General features: G+C 65.1%; 1 protein-coding gene across 1 annotated transcript in view; it reads left to right on the top strand.

Annotated features, from left to right (window-relative positions):
- MAN2B2 (mannosidase alpha class 2B member 2) overlaps positions 1–16376 on the top strand; it is a 36420-nt gene extending 20044 nt beyond the window's left edge. The window contains exons 12-20 of the mRNA XM_054722435.1: positions 8606–8797; positions 9428–9674; positions 10579–10689; positions 10763–10963; positions 11332–11347; positions 12185–12298; positions 14023–14135; positions 15317–15425; positions 16285–16376. Coding sequence (XP_054578410.1) covers positions 8606–8797; positions 9428–9674; positions 10579–10689; positions 10763–10963; positions 11332–11347; positions 12185–12298; positions 14023–14135; positions 15317–15425; positions 16285–16376 — 1195 coding nt within the window. The remainder of the gene's footprint in view (positions 1–8605; positions 8798–9427; positions 9675–10578; positions 10690–10762; positions 10964–11331; positions 11348–12184; positions 12299–14022; positions 14136–15316; positions 15426–16284) is intronic.
- The last annotated feature ends 315 nt before the right edge of the window (positions 16377–16691 follow it).

Raw genomic sequence — 16691 nt, 5'->3', positions numbered from 1 at the left:
TCTGAGGTGGAGGCATTCCCTGAGGCCCGAGCTGTCATTCCCCCACAGGGGACTTTATTTCCTCTCCTGCCTGGGCGAAGAACCTGATGGTGGGTTTAGGCCTTTCAGTATTTTGCCATCTTTATTTCTAGGAGTATGAGTTTTGGCCAGTGCAAAAAAGACTTTCTTAAACTTTTTCATTCCAGAGCTGTTGATCCTGAGGAAAAAGGGGTATTGAAGGACCTCCACCTGAGGGAATAAATATAATAATCATTTTACCCCCTTTTTAAAATTTAGTGAAACATAAAATTCCTTAATCTATTCACTCACCCACCAAACTACCCATCTACCCACCCACTCACCCATCTATTCACCCATTACACCTCCATTCTTCCATATAACCCACCCATTTATCCACACACCTGTCCCATCCATCCATCCATCCATCCATCCATCCATCCACCCAGTTATCCATCTATTCGTCCATCCATCCATCCATTCACCAACCCATCCGATTTTGCACTCAGCCATCAAACTGTCCATCAAACTGTCTGTCAATCATCCATCCGTCCGTCCATCCATCCATCCATCCATTCAGTCACTCATTCAGGAGACTGGTCCTCAGCAGGTGGTGGAGGGGAGACACAGAAATGCCCCAGCATGCCTTGAGCTCCCTGGTCAGGTGGAAAAGGTGGAGTCAGCCGCTGGCTTTGGGTCCTTCTTTGCTCGGTCCTGCACACCATCCGGAATGCCCCTGTCAGGGCCAGCTCCAGCTCGCCACCCCTTTCTCCCAGCCCTGGATGCCCGCACCTAAGCCAGGACCCACCACCCACCTCCTGCCCCTGTCTCCCTGTTAGCTTTCTCACTGGGCTCCCCGAAGTCCCAGTGAGCTCACGCAAAGCAGCATCTGAGGCATTCTCAGAGAGGAGCTGCTGGAGCTGGAGTGGGAGTGCTCAGAGGAGCTTGCGGGGAGGAGACCCCAGGGGCCGGGCCTGAGGCCTCGAGGGGGAGAATCTGCTGGCACAGATGAGGGGCACTGTGCCATAGAAGGGAACGCCCGCGCCGGGCCTGCGGTGGATAAGGGCTGGACGGCTGTAATTCACACACCATCCCGCCCACCCACTTAACTGCATGCACCTATGATTTTAGCATGTTCACAGAGCTGTGCAGGCGTCACCACCACCAATGTCAGAACATATTCCTCACCCAACGAGACGGCTCATGCTCCTTGTCCCCGACTCCCCGGCAGGTCTAGTCTCCTTTCTGTCCCTCTGGATTTGCCCAATTTGGAGATTTCATAAAATGAAAGCAGACCACACGTGGTCCTTTTGTGACTGGCTTCTGTCAGGTAGCATCATGTTCCCAAAGCTTCATCCACGGGGCACGTTTGATGTGCACGGCGTGCCTTTTTCATGCCTCAGTAGTATTCCACCGCTTAGCCACACCAGCTTATTCATCCAGCCCACAGCGGACGGGCATTTGTGTAGTGTCCGTTTTGGCTCTTCTGAGGCATGTTGCCATGACGATGCATGCTCCTGTTTTTTAAAAAAATATATATTTTATTGATTTTTTACAGAGAGGAAGGGAGAGGGATAGAGAGCTAGAAACATCGATGAGAGAGAGAAACATCGACCAGCTGCCTCCTGCACCCCCCCCACTGGGGATGTGCCCGCAACCAATGTACATGCCCTGGACCGGAATCGAACCTGGGACCTTTCAGTCCGCAGACCGACTCTCTATCCACCGAGCCACACCGGTTTCGGCCATGCACCTGGTTTTGTGCGCATGTGGTTTTCCTTTCCTTGGGTGGACGCCTAGGAGCGGAATCACTAGGTCGCAGGAGGAATCCGTCTACCATGTGAGGCACCGGCAGGCTGTTTGCACGGTGCCAGCTCCACCTTCCAGTCCCACCGCGGTGTGTGGGGGCCGCTCTCTGCCGCTGCTTGGTCGCGCTCCTCGGGGTGAAGTGGCGCCCGTCCGACGTGCTTCTGACTTGCATTTCCTTGCTGACCGTGGTGCCGGGCATCTCTCGCGAGGCCGGCGGCCTCCTGTATATCTTCTCTGATGAAATCTCTGGGCAGATCCTTTGTCCAGCTTGAAATTGGGTTGTCTTTTTTTTAAGTCTTTTAAAGAATATATTTTTATTGATTTCAGAGAGGAAGGGAGAGGGAGATAGAAACATCCATGTGAGAGAGAATCATGGATCGGCTGCCTCCTGCCTGCCCCACACTGGGGATGGAGCCCACAACCCGGGCATGTGCCCTGACCAGGAATCCAACCATGATCTCCTGGTTCCTAGGTCGATGCTCAACCGCTGAGCCACGCCGGCCGGGCTGAGTTGCCTTTTTATTATTCAGTTGTAAGAGTTCTTTATCTTTTCCGGATGCAAGGCCCTTGTCAGGCGTGGTTTGCAGACCTCCCGTCCTGGTGACTTTTCACTCCCTTGGGGGCGTGTTTGTGGAAGAAGCCGAGCGGGGAGCCTTGGAGGCCCGATGAACAAAAAGGAGGCTTTTCTCTTCCGCCTCCTTCGGAGGGCAGAGGGGCCTCTCGGACGCCTCCTCATCTGTCCTGTCCCCAGCACCGTACCTAAGCCACCCCAGAGTGGGTGCAGACGCCCTAAGCCACCCCAGAGTGGGTGCAGATGCCCTAAGCCACCCCAGAGTGGGTGCAGAGGCCCTAAGCCACCCCAGAGTGGGTGCAGAGGCCCTAAGCCACCCCAGAGTGGGTGCAGAGGCCCTAAGCCACCCCAGAGTGGGTGCAGACGCCCTAAGCCACCCCAGAGTGGGTGCAGACACCCTAAGCCACCCCAGAGTGGGTGCAGAGGCCCTAAGCCACCCCAGAGTGGGTGCAGACGCCCTAAGCCACCCAGAGTGGGTGCAGAGGCTCTAAGCCACCCCAGAGTGGGTGCAGAGGCTCTAAGCCACCCCAGAGTGGGTGCAGAGGCCCTAAGCCACCCCAGAGTGGGTGCAGAGGCCCTAAGCCACCCCAGAGTGGGTGCAGACGCCCTAAGCCACCCCAGAGTGGGTGCAGACGCCCTAAGCCACCCCAGAGTGGGTGCAGACGCCCTAAGCCACCCCAGAGTGGGTACAGAGGCTCTAAGCCACCCCAGAGTGGGTGCAGAGGCTCTAAGCCACCCCAGAGTGGGTGCAGAGGCCCTAAGCCATGCCAGAGTGGGTGCAGAGGCCCTAAGCCACCCCAGAGTGGGTGCAGACGCCCTAAGCCACCCCAGAGTGGGTGCAGAGGCCCTAAGCCATGCCAGAGTGGGTGCAGAGGCCCTAAGCCACCCCAGAGTGGGTGCAGACGCCCTAAGCCACCCCAGAGTGGGTGCAGAGGCTCTAAGCCACCCCAGAGTGGGTGCAGAGGCCCTAAGCCACCCCAGAGTGGGTGCAGAGGCTCTAAGCCACCCCAGAGTGGGTGCAGAGGCTCTAAGCCACCCCAGAGTGGGTGCAGAGGCTCTAAGCCACCCCAGAGTGGGTGCAGAGGCCCTAAGCCACGCCAGAGTGGGTGCAGAGGCCCTAAGCCACCCCAGAGTGGGTGCAGACGCCCTAAGCCACCCCAGAGTGGGTGCAGAGGCCCTAAGCCATGCCAGAGTGGGTGCAGAGGCCCTAAGCCACCCCAGAGTGGGTGCAGACGCCCTAAGCCACCCCAGAGTGGGTGCAGACGCCCTAAGCCACCCCAGAGTGGGTGCAGAGGCTCTAAGCCACCCCAGAGTGGGTGCAGACGCCCTAAGCCACCCCAGAGTGGGTGCAGAGGCCCTAAGCCAGCCCAGAGTGGGTGCAGAGGCCCTAAGCCACCCCAGAGTGGGTGCAGACGCCCTAAGCCACCCCAGAGTGGGTGCAGAGGCTCTAAGCCACCCCAGAGTGGGTGCAGAGGCCCTAAGCCACCCCAGAGTGGGTGCAGAGGCCCTAAGCCACCCCAGAGTGGGTGCAGAGGCCCTAAGCCACCCCAGAGTGGGTGCAGAGGCTCTAAGCCACCCCAGAGTGGGTGCAGAGGCCCTAAGCCACCCCAGAGTGGGTGCAGAGGCCCTAAGCCACCCCAGAGTGGGTGCAGAGGCCCTAAGCCACCCCAGAGTGGGTGCAGACGCCCTAAGCCACCCCAGAGTGGGTGCAGACGCCCTAAGCCACCCCAGAGTGGGTGCAGAGGCCCTAAGCCAGCCCAGAGTGGGTGCAGAGGCCCTAAGCCACCCCAGAGTGGGTGCAGACGCCCTAAGCCACCCCAGAGTGGGTGCAGAGGCTCTAAGCCACCCCAGAGTGGGTGCAGAGGCCCTAAGCCACCCCAGAGTGGGTGCAGAGGCTCTAAGCCACCCCAGAGTGGGTGCAGAGGCTCTAAGCCACCCCAGAGTGGGTGCAGAGGCTCTAAGCCACCCCAGAGTGGGTGCAGAGGCCCTAAGCCACCCCAGAGTGGGTGCAGAGGCCCTAAGCCACCCCAGAGTGGGTGCAGACGCCCTAAGCCACCCCAGAGTGGGTGCAGAGGCCCTAAGCCATGCCCAGAGTGGGTGCAGAGGCCCTAAGCCACCCCAGAGTGGGTGCAGACGCCCTAAGCCACCCCAGAGTGGGTGCAGACGCCCTAAGCCACCCCAGAGTGGGTGCAGAGGCTCTAAGCCACCCCAGAGTGGGTGCAGAGGCCCTAAGCCACCCCAGAGTGGGTGCAGAGGCTCTAAGCCACCCCAGAGTGGGTGCAGAGGCTCTAAGCCACCCCAGAGTGGGTGCAGAGGCCCTAAGCCACCCCAGAGTGGGTGCAGAGGCCCTAAGCCACCCCAGAGTGGGTGCAGACGCCCTAAGCCACCCCAGAGTGGGTGCAGAGGCCCTAAGCCACGCCAGAGTGGGTGCAGAGGCCCTAAGCCACCCCAGAGTGGGTGCAGACGCCCTAAGCCACCCCAGAGTGGGTGCAGAGGCCCTAAGCCACCCCAGAGTGGGTGCAGAGGCCCTAAGCCACCCCAGAGTGGGTGCAGAGGCTCTAAGCCACCCCAGAGTGGGTGCAGAGGCTCTAAGCCACCCCAGAGTGGGTGCAGAGGCCCTAAGCCACCCCAGAGTGGGTGCAGAGGCCCTAAGCCACCCCAGAGTGGGTGCAGACGCCCTAAGCCACCCCAGAGTGGGTGCAGACGCCCTAAGCCACCCCAGAGTGGGTGCAGAGGCCCTAAGCCACCCCAGAGTGGGTGCAGATGCCCTAAGCCACCCCAGAGTGGGTGCAGAGGCCCTAAGCCACCCCAGAGTGGGTGCAGAGGCCCTAAGCCACCCCAGAGTGGGTGCAGAGGCCCTAAGCCACCCCAGAGTGGGTGCAGAGGCCCTAAGCCACCCCAGAGTGGGTGCAGACGCCCTAAGCCACCCCAGAGTGGGTGCAGACGCCCTAAGCCACCCCAGAGTGGGTGCAGACGCCCTAAGCCACCCCAGAGTGGGTGCAGACGCCCTAAGCCACCCCAGAGTGGGTGCAGACGCCCTAAGCCACCCCAGAGTGGGTGCAGAGGCCCTAAGCCACCCCAGAGTGGGTGCAGACGCCCTAAGCCACCCCAGAGTGGGTGCAGACGCCCTAAGCCACCACAGAGTGGGTGCAGACGCCCTAAGCCACCCCAGAGTGGGTGCAGACGCCCTAAGCCACCCCAGAGTGGGTGCAGACGCCCTAAGCCACCCCAGAGTGGGTGCAGAGGCCCTAAGCCACCCCAGAGTGGGTGCAGAGGCTCTAAGCCACCCCAGAGTGGGTGCAGAGGCTCTAAGCCACCCCAGAGTGGGTGCAGAGGCCCTAAGCCATGCCAGAGTGGGTGCAGACGCCCTAAGCCACCCCAGAGTGGGTGCAGACGCCCTAAGCCACCCCAGAGTGGGTGCAGACGCCCTAAGCCACCCCAGAGTGGGTGCAGAGGCCCTAAGCCACCCCAGAGTGGGTGCAGAGGCTCTAAGCCACCCCAGAGTGGGTGCAGACGCCCTAAGCCACCCCAGAGTGGGTGCAGAGGCCCTAAGCCACCCCAGAGTGGGTGCAGACGCCCTAAGCCACCCCAGAGTGGGTGCAGACGCCCTAAGCCACCCCAGAGTGGGTGCAGAGGCCCTAAGCCACCCCAGAGTGGGTGCAGAGGCTCTAAGCCACCCCAGAGTGGGTGCAGAGGCTCTAAGCCACCCCAGAGTGGGTGCAGAGGCCCTAAGCCATGCCAGAGTGGGTGCAGAGGCCCTAAGCCACCCCAGAGTGGGTGCAGACGCCCTAAGCCACCCCAGAGTGGGTGCAGACGCCCTAAGCCACCCCAGAGTGGGTGCAGAGGCCCTAAGCCATGCCAGAGTGGGTGCAGAGGCCCTAAGCCACCCCAGAGTGGGTGCAGACGCCCTAAGCCACCCCAGAGTGGGTGCAGAGGCTCTAAGCCACCCCAGAGTGGGTGCAGAGGCCCTAAGCCACCCCAGAGTGGGTGCAGAGGCTCTAAGCCACCCCAGAGTGGGTGCAGAGGCTCTAAGCCACCCCAGAGTGGGTGCAGAGGCCCTAAGCCATGCCAGAGTGGGTGCAGAGGCCCTAAGCCACCCCAGAGTGGGTGCAGACGCCCTAAGCCACCCCAGAGTGGGTGCAGACGCCCTAAGCCACCCCAGAGTGGGTGCAGACGCCCTAAGCCACCCCAGAGTGGGTGCAGAGGCCCTAAGCCACCCCAGAGTGGGTGCAGAGGCTCTAAGCCACCCCAGAGTGGGTGCAGAGGCCCTAAGCCACGCCAGAGTGGGTGCAGAGGCCCTAAGCCACCCCAGAGTGGGTGCAGACGCCCTAAGCCACCCCAGAGTGGGTGCAGAGGCCCTAAGCCACCCCAGAGTGGGTGCAGAGGCCCTAAGCCACCCCAGAGTGGGTGCAGACGCCCTAAGCCACCCCAGAGTGGGTGCAGAGGCCCTAAGCCACCCCAGAGTGGGTGCAGACGCCCTAAGCCACCCCAGAGTGGGTGCAGACGCCCTAAGCCACCCCAGAGTGGGTGCAGAGGCCCTAAGCCACCCCAGAGTGGGTGCAGAGGCCCTAAGCCACCCCAGAGTGGGTGCAGAGGCCCTAAGCCACCCCAGAGTGGGTGCAGAGGCTCTAAGCCACCCCAGAGTGGGTGCAGAGGCCCTAAGCCACGCCAGAGTGGGTGCAGAGGCCCTAAGCCACCCCAGAGTGGGTGCAGAGGCTCTAAGCCACCCCAGAGTGGGTGCAGAGGCCCTAAGCCATGCCAGAGTGGGTGCAGAGGCCCTAAGCCACCCCAGAGTGGGTGCAGACGCCCTAAGCCACCCCAGAGTGGGTGCAGACGCCCTAAGCCACCCCAGAGTGGGTGCAGAGGCTCTAAGCCACCCCAGAGTGGGTGCAGAGGCCCTAAGCCACCCCAGAGTGGGTGCAGAGGCCCTAAGCCACCCCAGAGTGGGTGCAGAGGCCCTAAGCCACCCCAGAGTGGGTGCAGAGGCCCTAAGCCACCCCAGAGTGGGTGCAGAGGCCCTAAGCCACCCCAGAGTGGGTGCAGACGCCCTAAGCCACCCCAGAGTGGGTGCAGACGCCCTAAGCCACCCCAGAGTGGGTGCAGACGCCCTAAGCCACCCCAGAGTGGGTGCAGACGCCCTAAGCCACCCCAGAGTGGGTGCAGACGCCCTAAGCCACCCCAGAGTGGGTGCAGAGGCTCTAAGCCACCCCAGAGTGGGTGCAGAGGCTCTAAGCCACCCCAGAGTGGGTGCAGAGGCCCTAAGCCACGCCAGAGTGGGTGCAGAGGCCCTAAGCCACCCCAGAGTGGGTGCAGACGCCCTAAGCCACCCCAGAGTGGGTGCAGAGGCCCTAAGCCACCCCAGAGTGGGTGCAGAGGCCCTAAGCCACCCCAGAGTGGGTGCAGACGCCCTAAGCCACCCCAGAGTGGGTGCAGAGGCCCTAAGCCACCCCAGAGTGGGTGCAGACGCCCTAAGCCACCCCAGAGTGGGTGCAGACGCCCTAAGCCACCCCAGAGTGGGTGCAGAGGCCCTAAGCCACCCCAGAGTGGGTGCAGAGGCCCTAAGCCACCCCAGAGTGGGTGCAGAGGCCCTAAGCCACCCCAGAGTGGGTGCAGAGGCTCTAAGCCACCCCAGAGTGGGTGCAGAGGCCCTAAGCCACGCCAGAGTGGGTGCAGAGGCCCTAAGCCACCCCAGAGTGGGTGCAGAGGCTCTAAGCCACCCCAGAGTGGGTGCAGAGGCCCTAAGCCATGCCAGAGTGGGTGCAGAGGCCCTAAGCCACCCCAGAGTGGGTGCAGACGCCCTAAGCCACCCCAGAGTGGGTGCAGACGCCCTAAGCCACCCCAGAGTGGGTGCAGAGGCTCTAAGCCACCCCAGAGTGGGTGCAGAGGCCCTAAGCCACCCCAGAGTGGGTGCAGAGGCCCTAAGCCACCCCAGAGTGGGTGCAGAGGCCCTAAGCCACCCCAGAGTGGGTGCAGAGGCCCTAAGCCACCCCAGAGTGGGTGCAGAGGCCCTAAGCCACCCCAGAGTGGGTGCAGAGGCCCTAAGCCACCCCAGAGTGGGTGCAGACGCCCTAAGCCACCCCAGAGTGGGTGCAGAGGCGACTCATCCTCCCTTCGCGCCTGCTGGGCAGCTGGAGCGGCAGAGAGGGCGGCCACCTGGCTCCAGCTGGTGCGGTGATGCCGGGAGGTGCTGGGCACGCAGTGACCGACTTTCTTGGGCTGCTTTTGTAGATGGAACAACCGGACGGTCAGCGTGACCCAGGAGTTCCTGGAGTACACCGTCAATGGCGACTCGAATGACGGCCCCGTCTCTGACAACTACGTGTTTCTGCCTAAAGGGCCCGCGGACCCGGCGTGGGAGGCGGTGAGAGTGCAGATCGAGCGCGGGCGCCTCCTGACGGAGATCCGGCAGTACTTCTACAGGTGCGCCGGCCTCCGGGTGCACGTGGGCACCCGTATGGGATGGCAGTCTGGTGCAGGAATGAAGGGCTCCGGGCCACGCGTTCCGGCTGCGTCTGCGTGTGCTGTGTCACCTTGGCGGTGTCTGAGCGGGGCCGGGACAGGGACCCGCGGCGCCAGTGACTTAGCACAGGGGGAGTTCTCGTGTTTTCCCTGCCAGAAGCCATCGGTCCTGGCCGGGCCCTGCACCCTCAGGGAACCGGCGCCTCCTGTCCTGTCCCTGACAAGGCACCCTGCCCGCCTGCCTGCGGGAGGAAGGGGGAGAGAAGCAAGAAAGGGCAGCCCTGGCCGGTGTGGCTCAGTGGGTAGAGCGTAGGCCTGCGGACTGAAGGGTCCCAGGTTTGATTCCGGTCAAGGGCACATGCCCGGGTTGGGGGCTCGATCCCCAGTAGGGAGCGTGCAGGAGGCAGCCGATCAATGATTCTCTCCCATCATTGATATTTCTACCTCTCTCCCTCTCCCTTCCTCTCTGAAATCAAGAAAATATATTAGAAAAAAGAAAGAAAAAAGAAAGAGCGGGCAGGAGAGGAGGGGGAGGGGGAGGGCATCCAGAGGGCCCGGAGGTTGCTTACCGATTCGGCCCTTGTCTTCCAGGACGTTGGACGCCAAAGAGCACACCTACGCCATCTACTCCCGCCTGGCGCACGTGCCGCCCGCCCGGGAGCTGCTCTGCGGCCGCATCGAGCAGGAGCTGCGCGTGGGCCCCCTGGAGGTGAACCGCGAGGCCATCCTGAGGACCAGCACCGACCTGCACAGCCTGCGGGTCCTGCACTCGGACAGCAACGCCTTCCAGATGCAGCGGAGGCTCCCCCGGGACTACCTGGTCCACGCCATCTCCCGGGTAGGCCGGCGAGGCCTGGGCGCGGCGGCCTCCGGAGGGGCCCCACGGGCTGCCGGTGGGGTGGAGCCCCCGCGGGGTCAGCCTGGCCTCTGAACTCGGGCTGCCCCGGCTGAGGACAGTCCCCGAGGGGCCCCCGCTTCCACCTCCGTAAGATGAGGGCTCGCTGCTCAGAGAGCCGTCTGAGGGTTCGCGGGATGACGCGTGTCGAGGGCTGGCGTGTTCGTGCTCTGAGCCGGAACATGCAGCAGCGGGGCCTCAAGTCAGACGTGGGGTCCAGCGCCCACGCCCTTCAGCTCCAGGCGGGGTGGCCTTGGGCAAGTGACTTAGCTTCCCGGTGCCCGTGCCCTCTCCTCGCCCCGGGGCTGTGAGGGTCCCTAGGGGAACCTCGTGTGCCCGCAATGCGCCTTGGTTATTCCTCCTCCCACGGGATCCCCGCCCCGCCCCGCACTGCCTGCCTTGAGTGTGTTCCCTGGCATCTCTGTTCGCTGGTCCTCACCCTCTGCGGCCAGGCCCCCCACAGTCCAGCCTGTCACCCCGGGAGGTTCTCCCCCTCGGGAGCCAGGGGCACGGCTGTGTGGCTGCTGCTCAGCTCACGGGCCTTACGCCAGCACGCATCGGCCCAGGGCCCTGACCGGCCTGTGTCACCTCCTCCCTGCAGCACTTGTCCAGAGTGGGTCTTCGCGCCCCGTCTACAGAAGGGGAAACTGAGGCTCGAGTGGGCTCAGGTCCCCAGCTCACAGGTCAGGTGGCAGGGGAGCCGGATGTGAGTCCCTCCCCGATGGCACCTCGAGCTGCCGCTGCGCCTGAGCTGGGGCTCGGCTGGGTGGGCAGAGGGCGATCGCTGACCAGGTGGCCTGCCTTGCCCTTTGCCCGACGGCCCTCCTGGCCATGTCTGTGTCCACAGAATTACTACCCCATGGTGCAGTCGGCCTACATCGAGGACAGCAGGAGCCGGCTGGTGCTGCTCTCTGAGCAGGCGCACGGCGTCTCCAGCCAGGGGGACGGAGAGGTGGAGGTAGGCGGGGCCCCGCGCTGCCCCCCACGGCATCCCCGGTGCCAGGGGCCTGCCACCCAGCTCTCCCCTGCAGGTCCTGCTTCACCGGCGGCTGTGGAACAACTTGGAGTTGACCCAGTACTTCAACGTCTCCCTGAAAGAACCCTCGATTATCCGCCCGGTGTTCTGGCTCCTGCTGGGACCGCCGTCCATGACCACGCGCCTGCGCCCGCGGAGTGGGCTGGCCCTGCAGCACAGACCCGTGGTGGTGCTGGGAAGGCTGACTGGTAAGGGGGTGCCGAGAAGGAGCCCGTCGGGCCGGCGAGAACCTGGGAGAGTGGGTGTCCTCGGGGCCTGGGCTGTGTGCGCCGTGAGGCCGAGTCCTCTCGGGAGGGATTCCTCGTGGGATGTCCTTTGAGATTCAGGGCGGACAGTGGGCGGGGCTGACGAGAGGGCCGGTGACCTGGGGGTTAGGTAGTGTCACCCACAAGCGGAGACGAGCCCATGGGCCAGCTCTGGGGGCTGTCTCAGGGTTCTCGTGTTTGACAGGAAAAGCGCTGAGGGAACAGCTGGCTGGGCAGAGGCTGGGTAGCCCAGGGCGGGAGGCAGAGCTGGGCAGCGGCCCGGGCAGGCGGGCGGCCGGGCAGCTGGGCTTCTCGGGAGCCATCTCTCCCAGGACTGCCCGGAGCGGCTGCCTGCCCCGCCAGGCCCCACGCTGGCCGCCCGTGTTCTTCCTGGGAAAGGCCTTTCCCCCGGAGGGGCAGAGCCGTGTCTGAGAAAGCGCCGAGGCTGCGCTCTGCTCCCTCCATCTGGCCTCACTCCGGTCTCTGTTGGTTGCAAGTGAGAGACATCGAGGGACGGGCAGGGTGTAACGCGGACCCGAGGCTGGAACCTGCACGAGGCTGTTTCTCCCGCCTCTGCCATCTCCCCACGGGTCTCAAACGCAAAAGTCCCAGGGAAAGATTCTGATTGGCCCTATGGGATCACATGACCCCAGCCTGGACCAATCACTGTGGCCGGGAGTACAGCGGGGAGATGGCACTCCAGCTGCAGCCCAGAGTTGAAAGGAGCATTTTCCAGAAAGATGAGGGGCTGAGGTGTCTTCAGAGCAGAGACCCCGGGTGACCAGACGAGGGAGGAGCTGGCTTCCCGGGCGTGAATAGAAAACAGGGCTCTTCGTGAGCGCCTCACCTGACCTGCAACAAACAGTGCCCCTCGGGGCCGTGGTCCCCCACCTGTACTTGCCGTGGATGGACCGGAGATTCAGGGTCCGTCCAGCTCTTAGATTCGTCATCTGAGCTGCTGGCCCTGAGGGAGGAGGGGCATTGTGGGGGAAGGACCTGGGGTGGGAGCCTGGGTGGACTCTGGACCAGCCGTGTAGGCTGCCCGTGGGGAGGCCGGGAGGTGGGCTGGGCGGTGTGGAGAGCTCCGAATGCAGGAGGAGCAGTTTGGCCCCAAACCCGTCCCCTCGCTGTGTCCGTGGGCTTGGCAGAGGCTGACTCCAAGAGGCCCGTCGCCCGTCAGCAGGAGGCTGTGACGCTGCCCCCGAGTCTTCACCTGCAGATCCTGAGCATCCCCGGCTGGAACTACAGCTCAGACCACACCAAGCACCTGCAGAACCTCCAGAAAAGTGAGCGGGCCCTGGGCCGGCCACTCCTCCCTCCCCTGCCGACCCGGCCCCCACCGCACCGCCTGGCGAGGGGCCTCCTCAGAGTTGTCATGGCTCAGGAGGTCACCTGGTCCCTTCACCTGTCCAATGGGGAGACTGAGGCCCACAGAGAAGCATCGAGGGCTCAGGGACGGGGGGCCTGGACCCCAGCCCAGGACCTGCCCAAATGACTCTCCCTGGACCCCTCTAAGCCCACCTCATCTCCAGACCATTGTCCACATCCTGCCGGACCTAGGGCTGCGCTCCGGGCCTGATTCCCCCAGGGACTCCTCCTGGGGCCGCGAGCACCCGACTCCCTCCCCCTCGGAGCCCTGGCAGCCCGCCTGCCCGGAGCTTCCATTCATTCGTGAAGCCAACGTCTCCGGGCCGGGGCCGGGGGTGCGCAGTGACCGGTGCGGCAAGGTCTCTGCTCGCTGAGCTCTCGGTCTAGAGGGGGAAGCAGTCAAGCCACCAGGCAGCGATGACAGTGATCAGACCGAAGCCCGGGGCTGGGCATCAGGGAGGGCTTCACGGTGGAGGCGAGACCGACCAGGAAGCGACTGGTCCTGCTGCCAAGGCTCCAGCTGCCCCTCCTCTGCCCTTTGCACTCGAGCGGCTCAAAGGCAGGCTGGCTGCGCCTCAGCCACCCTCGGGTCCCCACAGTCCCCCCCCAAAGTACGAGCCTGTGGAATGAGGAAGCGGCGACAGGCCAAATAGCATCCTTGTCCCTGAAAAAGTGCATGTGGGCGACCTTGGCTCATGCCTGCATCCTAGAGGCACCCTAACACTGAACCCCAGCTCCTCAACCCCCCATCACAGGAGACACTGGGCGGGCGGCCTCTCACCCCCCCCGCCCCCGCCCCCCGCAGCACACCCTTCCCACGGGCGGGCGCGTGGCCCAGCCGACTGCGAACGAGACTCCTGTGGGCGGCTGGCTCCCCAGGAGGAGGAGGAAGGGGCTGGGCCGGGGAGCCCCGCAGCCCCGATGAGAAACCCCTCCCTGGAGAGGCCGGGGAGCACCGGGAGGGCGGGCGTCCCCCGACCCCCATGAAGTAGGCTGTCATCCTCACCGTCCTCCTCACCCCCCCCCCCCCCACCTCATCGGGGCCCGAAGCCTCGCTCGGCTCGAGGCCCGTCCTGAACCTCCACGCCAGGACCACGGAGAAGGAATTTTATAAACCTTCTGCCGCCGTAACCAAGGGCCCAGTTGGCCCTGTGCCCACAGCACGTCCCCCTCCCCCCACCCCACCCCCTGCCCCCCGGCTCTGCCCCCACCGCTGTCTGTCTTGCCGGTCAGCAGCAGCAAACCCCTCTCGCTGTGGGACCAGGGACCTGAGACGGAGGCCAGGTGCACCACGTGCCGCCTTAGTCCCGGTGACAGGAAACGCTCCTGTCTCGAGTGACAGGTCACCTCTGCTGGCTTTGCACGGGCCTCAGGGTTCCGTGGCCACAGGCAGAGAAGGCGAGAATGCTCCAGAGACAGGAGATCTGAGGACAGGGTCGCGAGGCCACAGCCACAGGGGAGGACGGAGGGCGGGCAGCTCCCTGCTCAGCAGCGCTGTGTGGCCTCGGGCGGGGGCTGCCCCTCTCTGAGCCGGTGGAGGCCGTGCCGCAGCCTCCCAGGGGCGTGAGGGTGGAAAGGGAGTGAGTGTGTGAAGTGCGGGCACCAGTCGGGCCCTCACGGCCGCCTTCCTCCCGTCCCTCAGGCTTTCCGAGGAAGGCCAAGGCCGACCTCCGCCGCGTCCTGCTGCGGCTCCACCACCTGTACGAGGTCGGGGAGCACCGGGTCCTGTCTCGGCCGGTGACCGTGAACCTGAAGGTGAAACACACCCCCCATGTCCCTCTGCCAGACCACCCTGTCCAGCCTCTTGGGGGCGCTGGGCCAGGGAGTCACATTCCCAGGTCACAATCCCGACTCGGAAACCACTCGGCTAGAGGCGTGTCAGGGTGCGCTCACCACGGACCGTGTGGGCTCTGGTGGGCCCGCCCCGCCCCGCCCCAGCCGGTGCCCGGCCGGACCCTTCTCCCGGAAGGTAGTTCGAGACGCCTCCCCTCTCCCCGGTGTGCCTCCCGACGCCCCCTTTCCCAGCCTCACCAGTCTCCTCCCTCACCTGCCCCCGTCCACGGGCCCCTCGGAGGCCGAGAGCAGGTCTGAGTGTGGTCGGGGCGCAGGGAAGATGAAGGGGGCACTTGGGCGTCGGTCGCCCTGTGCTGCCCCCGCCCAGGTGGCGTGCCGAGGCCCTTGGGGGGCAGGTGGCCGGGCGGACGCCGCGCTGCTTCTCCGCGTGGTGGTGCTGGTCGGTGGCCCAAGCGGGTCTCAGGGAGGACGGTGCGCGGCTGCCAGGGCGCCTGGAGCAGGCCGGGCGCGTCTCACCGGCGGACGCGGCTGGGCCGTGCTGTCCTCGGTCACTCTGTCCTCCGGGCCGTCCTCAGCACGCCAGCTCCTGTCCTTCCTGCTGTCGCCCGTGGTCACAGCCGGTCGGGCCTCACCAGCAGGCGTAAAGACCGAAGCAGGGTTGCAGCACCCGGGGCCCGGTCGCCCGTGCGCGTCCCGTCCATCAGCATGGGCAGCTGGCCCAGAACCTCCGCCCACGGCCAGCCACTGTCCCTGTCTCCCGACGGCCAGTCGGGCCCCTGCCTCCCTCCCTGCGTGGGTGGCTGGGTTGAGCTACGTGGCAAAGGGGGTGGGTAACTGACGGGCCTCCTCCCGGGCCGGGCCTGGCGCCGCCTGAGCCCCGCTGGGCAGGAGGGGGCTCCGTGTGGGAGGGGCAGCTCTGAGCGCAGCCACCTCCTGGGCACGCCCATCCGCTGGGCAGCGGGAAGCAGGCCTCCTGGCCTCAGTTTCCTCACCTGTGAAGTGGGCTCCCGCCGGTAGCTTTGCTGCGGGAATGGAATGAGGGAGGCGTGTTGGGCCCGGGTGCCCCCCCCTGCAGCTGTGTGTCCTCGGCTCAGCCCTGGAGCCCGGGCGGCTCACCCCTCCCCGCGCCGCTTTCCCTGCAGTCCGTGCTGCGGGGGCTGGGCACGCTGGTGGCCGTGGAGGAGCGCTCGCTCACGGGGACCTGGAGTGTGAACTCGCTGCAGCGCTGGAGGTGGAGGACACGCCACGCAGGTTTGGGAGCCCGGGTTTGGGTGCTGCCCGCGCGGCCCTTCAGGCTGTGTGACCTTGAGCGGCCGCTCACCCCCTCTGATTCCGCAGCCGCCCTGAATCTACCCGAGCGGGTAGTTAGGAGAGGCTTTGGGTCAGTGCCTGCCTGCCAGGGCTCCACACAGGTGTGTGCGGGTGCGAGTGCGTGTGCGTGTGTGCAGGCCACGCCGCTGTCCGTGCCCTGGGTGAGACCCACGCTCGCCGGCGTGCCCCAGGGTCTGAGTGTGCCAGGCTGTGCCTCGCTCCGCACACACCACTGTGGCCCCCGCCAACCACGGGCTGCTTCCTGCCGCCCTGGCCTGGCCGACGCTGTTCCCTCCGCTGTTCCCTCCGCCGGAACGCGCCTGGCCCTGCCTTCCGGCCTGTCCTGCTCCGGGCCAGGCAGGGGCAGAGCCTCTGCTCTCCGTGCCGCGAGTCTCGGTCCCAGGACCTCCTCTCTGTCCACTGCGCAGCACCGTGGCGGGGGCGGGAGGGGGGGCCGTTCAGTCAGTGTGTGGGGGGGTGAACGGGTGGATCATGCATGGGTGGGTGCAGGAGGGGAGGGTGGATGAGCAGTATGAGCCCAAACCCCAGGGCGTGACTTTGGGGAGGCAGTGACCTAAAGGGCAGGCCCCCAATGGCCTCAGTGAGAAGCCCCTCAGGTCCTGAGGCCGCGTGACCAGCACCAGCTCCTCTGCAGGCCCAGGGCCCGGGAAGGCAGGAATGCCAGGCCGCGGCCGTGGGTCCTGGCAGGAGGGGCAGCCACACACGCTGTGGTGCTGGGGGTCCCGGGAACAGGGGCTCCGAGGGGGAGGGCCGGGCTGACCACCTCTGCCCCTGCCAGGCAGCTCCCGGCCCAGCGCCCAGCAAGGCCCCGTCGTCACCATCGGCCCCAAGGAGATCCGGACCTTCTTCGCCCACTTTCAGAGGCAGTGAGTGCTCGGCCGAGGCGTGGGCCAGGGCTTCTGGACCCAGGAAACCACAGGGCCCGACGCGGCCCAGCAGCGAGGACGGACGGACGGGAGGACAGCGCCGTCTGGCCGGCTGACGCAGGAAATGGGCAGGCCGGGTTTCTTACTTTTTGAAATAAAAGCTGCATCATAAGGACCCGTTGCTTCTCCTCGGCCTCCGGCGCCAGCCCCTCCCCTCCTGTCGCCTGGCGATGTCCCCACACACCCACAGCTCCGCGTGCATTCGCAAAAGTCAAAGCCAGGACGTCGCGCCAGGCAGAGGGCGAAGCCACAGTGACCT

Source organism: Eptesicus fuscus, chromosome 2 (assembly GCF_027574615.1).
Source record: "Eptesicus fuscus isolate TK198812 chromosome 2, DD_ASM_mEF_20220401, whole genome shotgun sequence".
In the NCBI taxonomy this organism is placed as follows: domain Eukaryota; kingdom Metazoa; phylum Chordata; class Mammalia; order Chiroptera; family Vespertilionidae; genus Eptesicus; species Eptesicus fuscus.
Note: the sequence above shows the minus strand (reverse complement) of the source record. Positions and strands in the feature narration are given on the sequence as shown.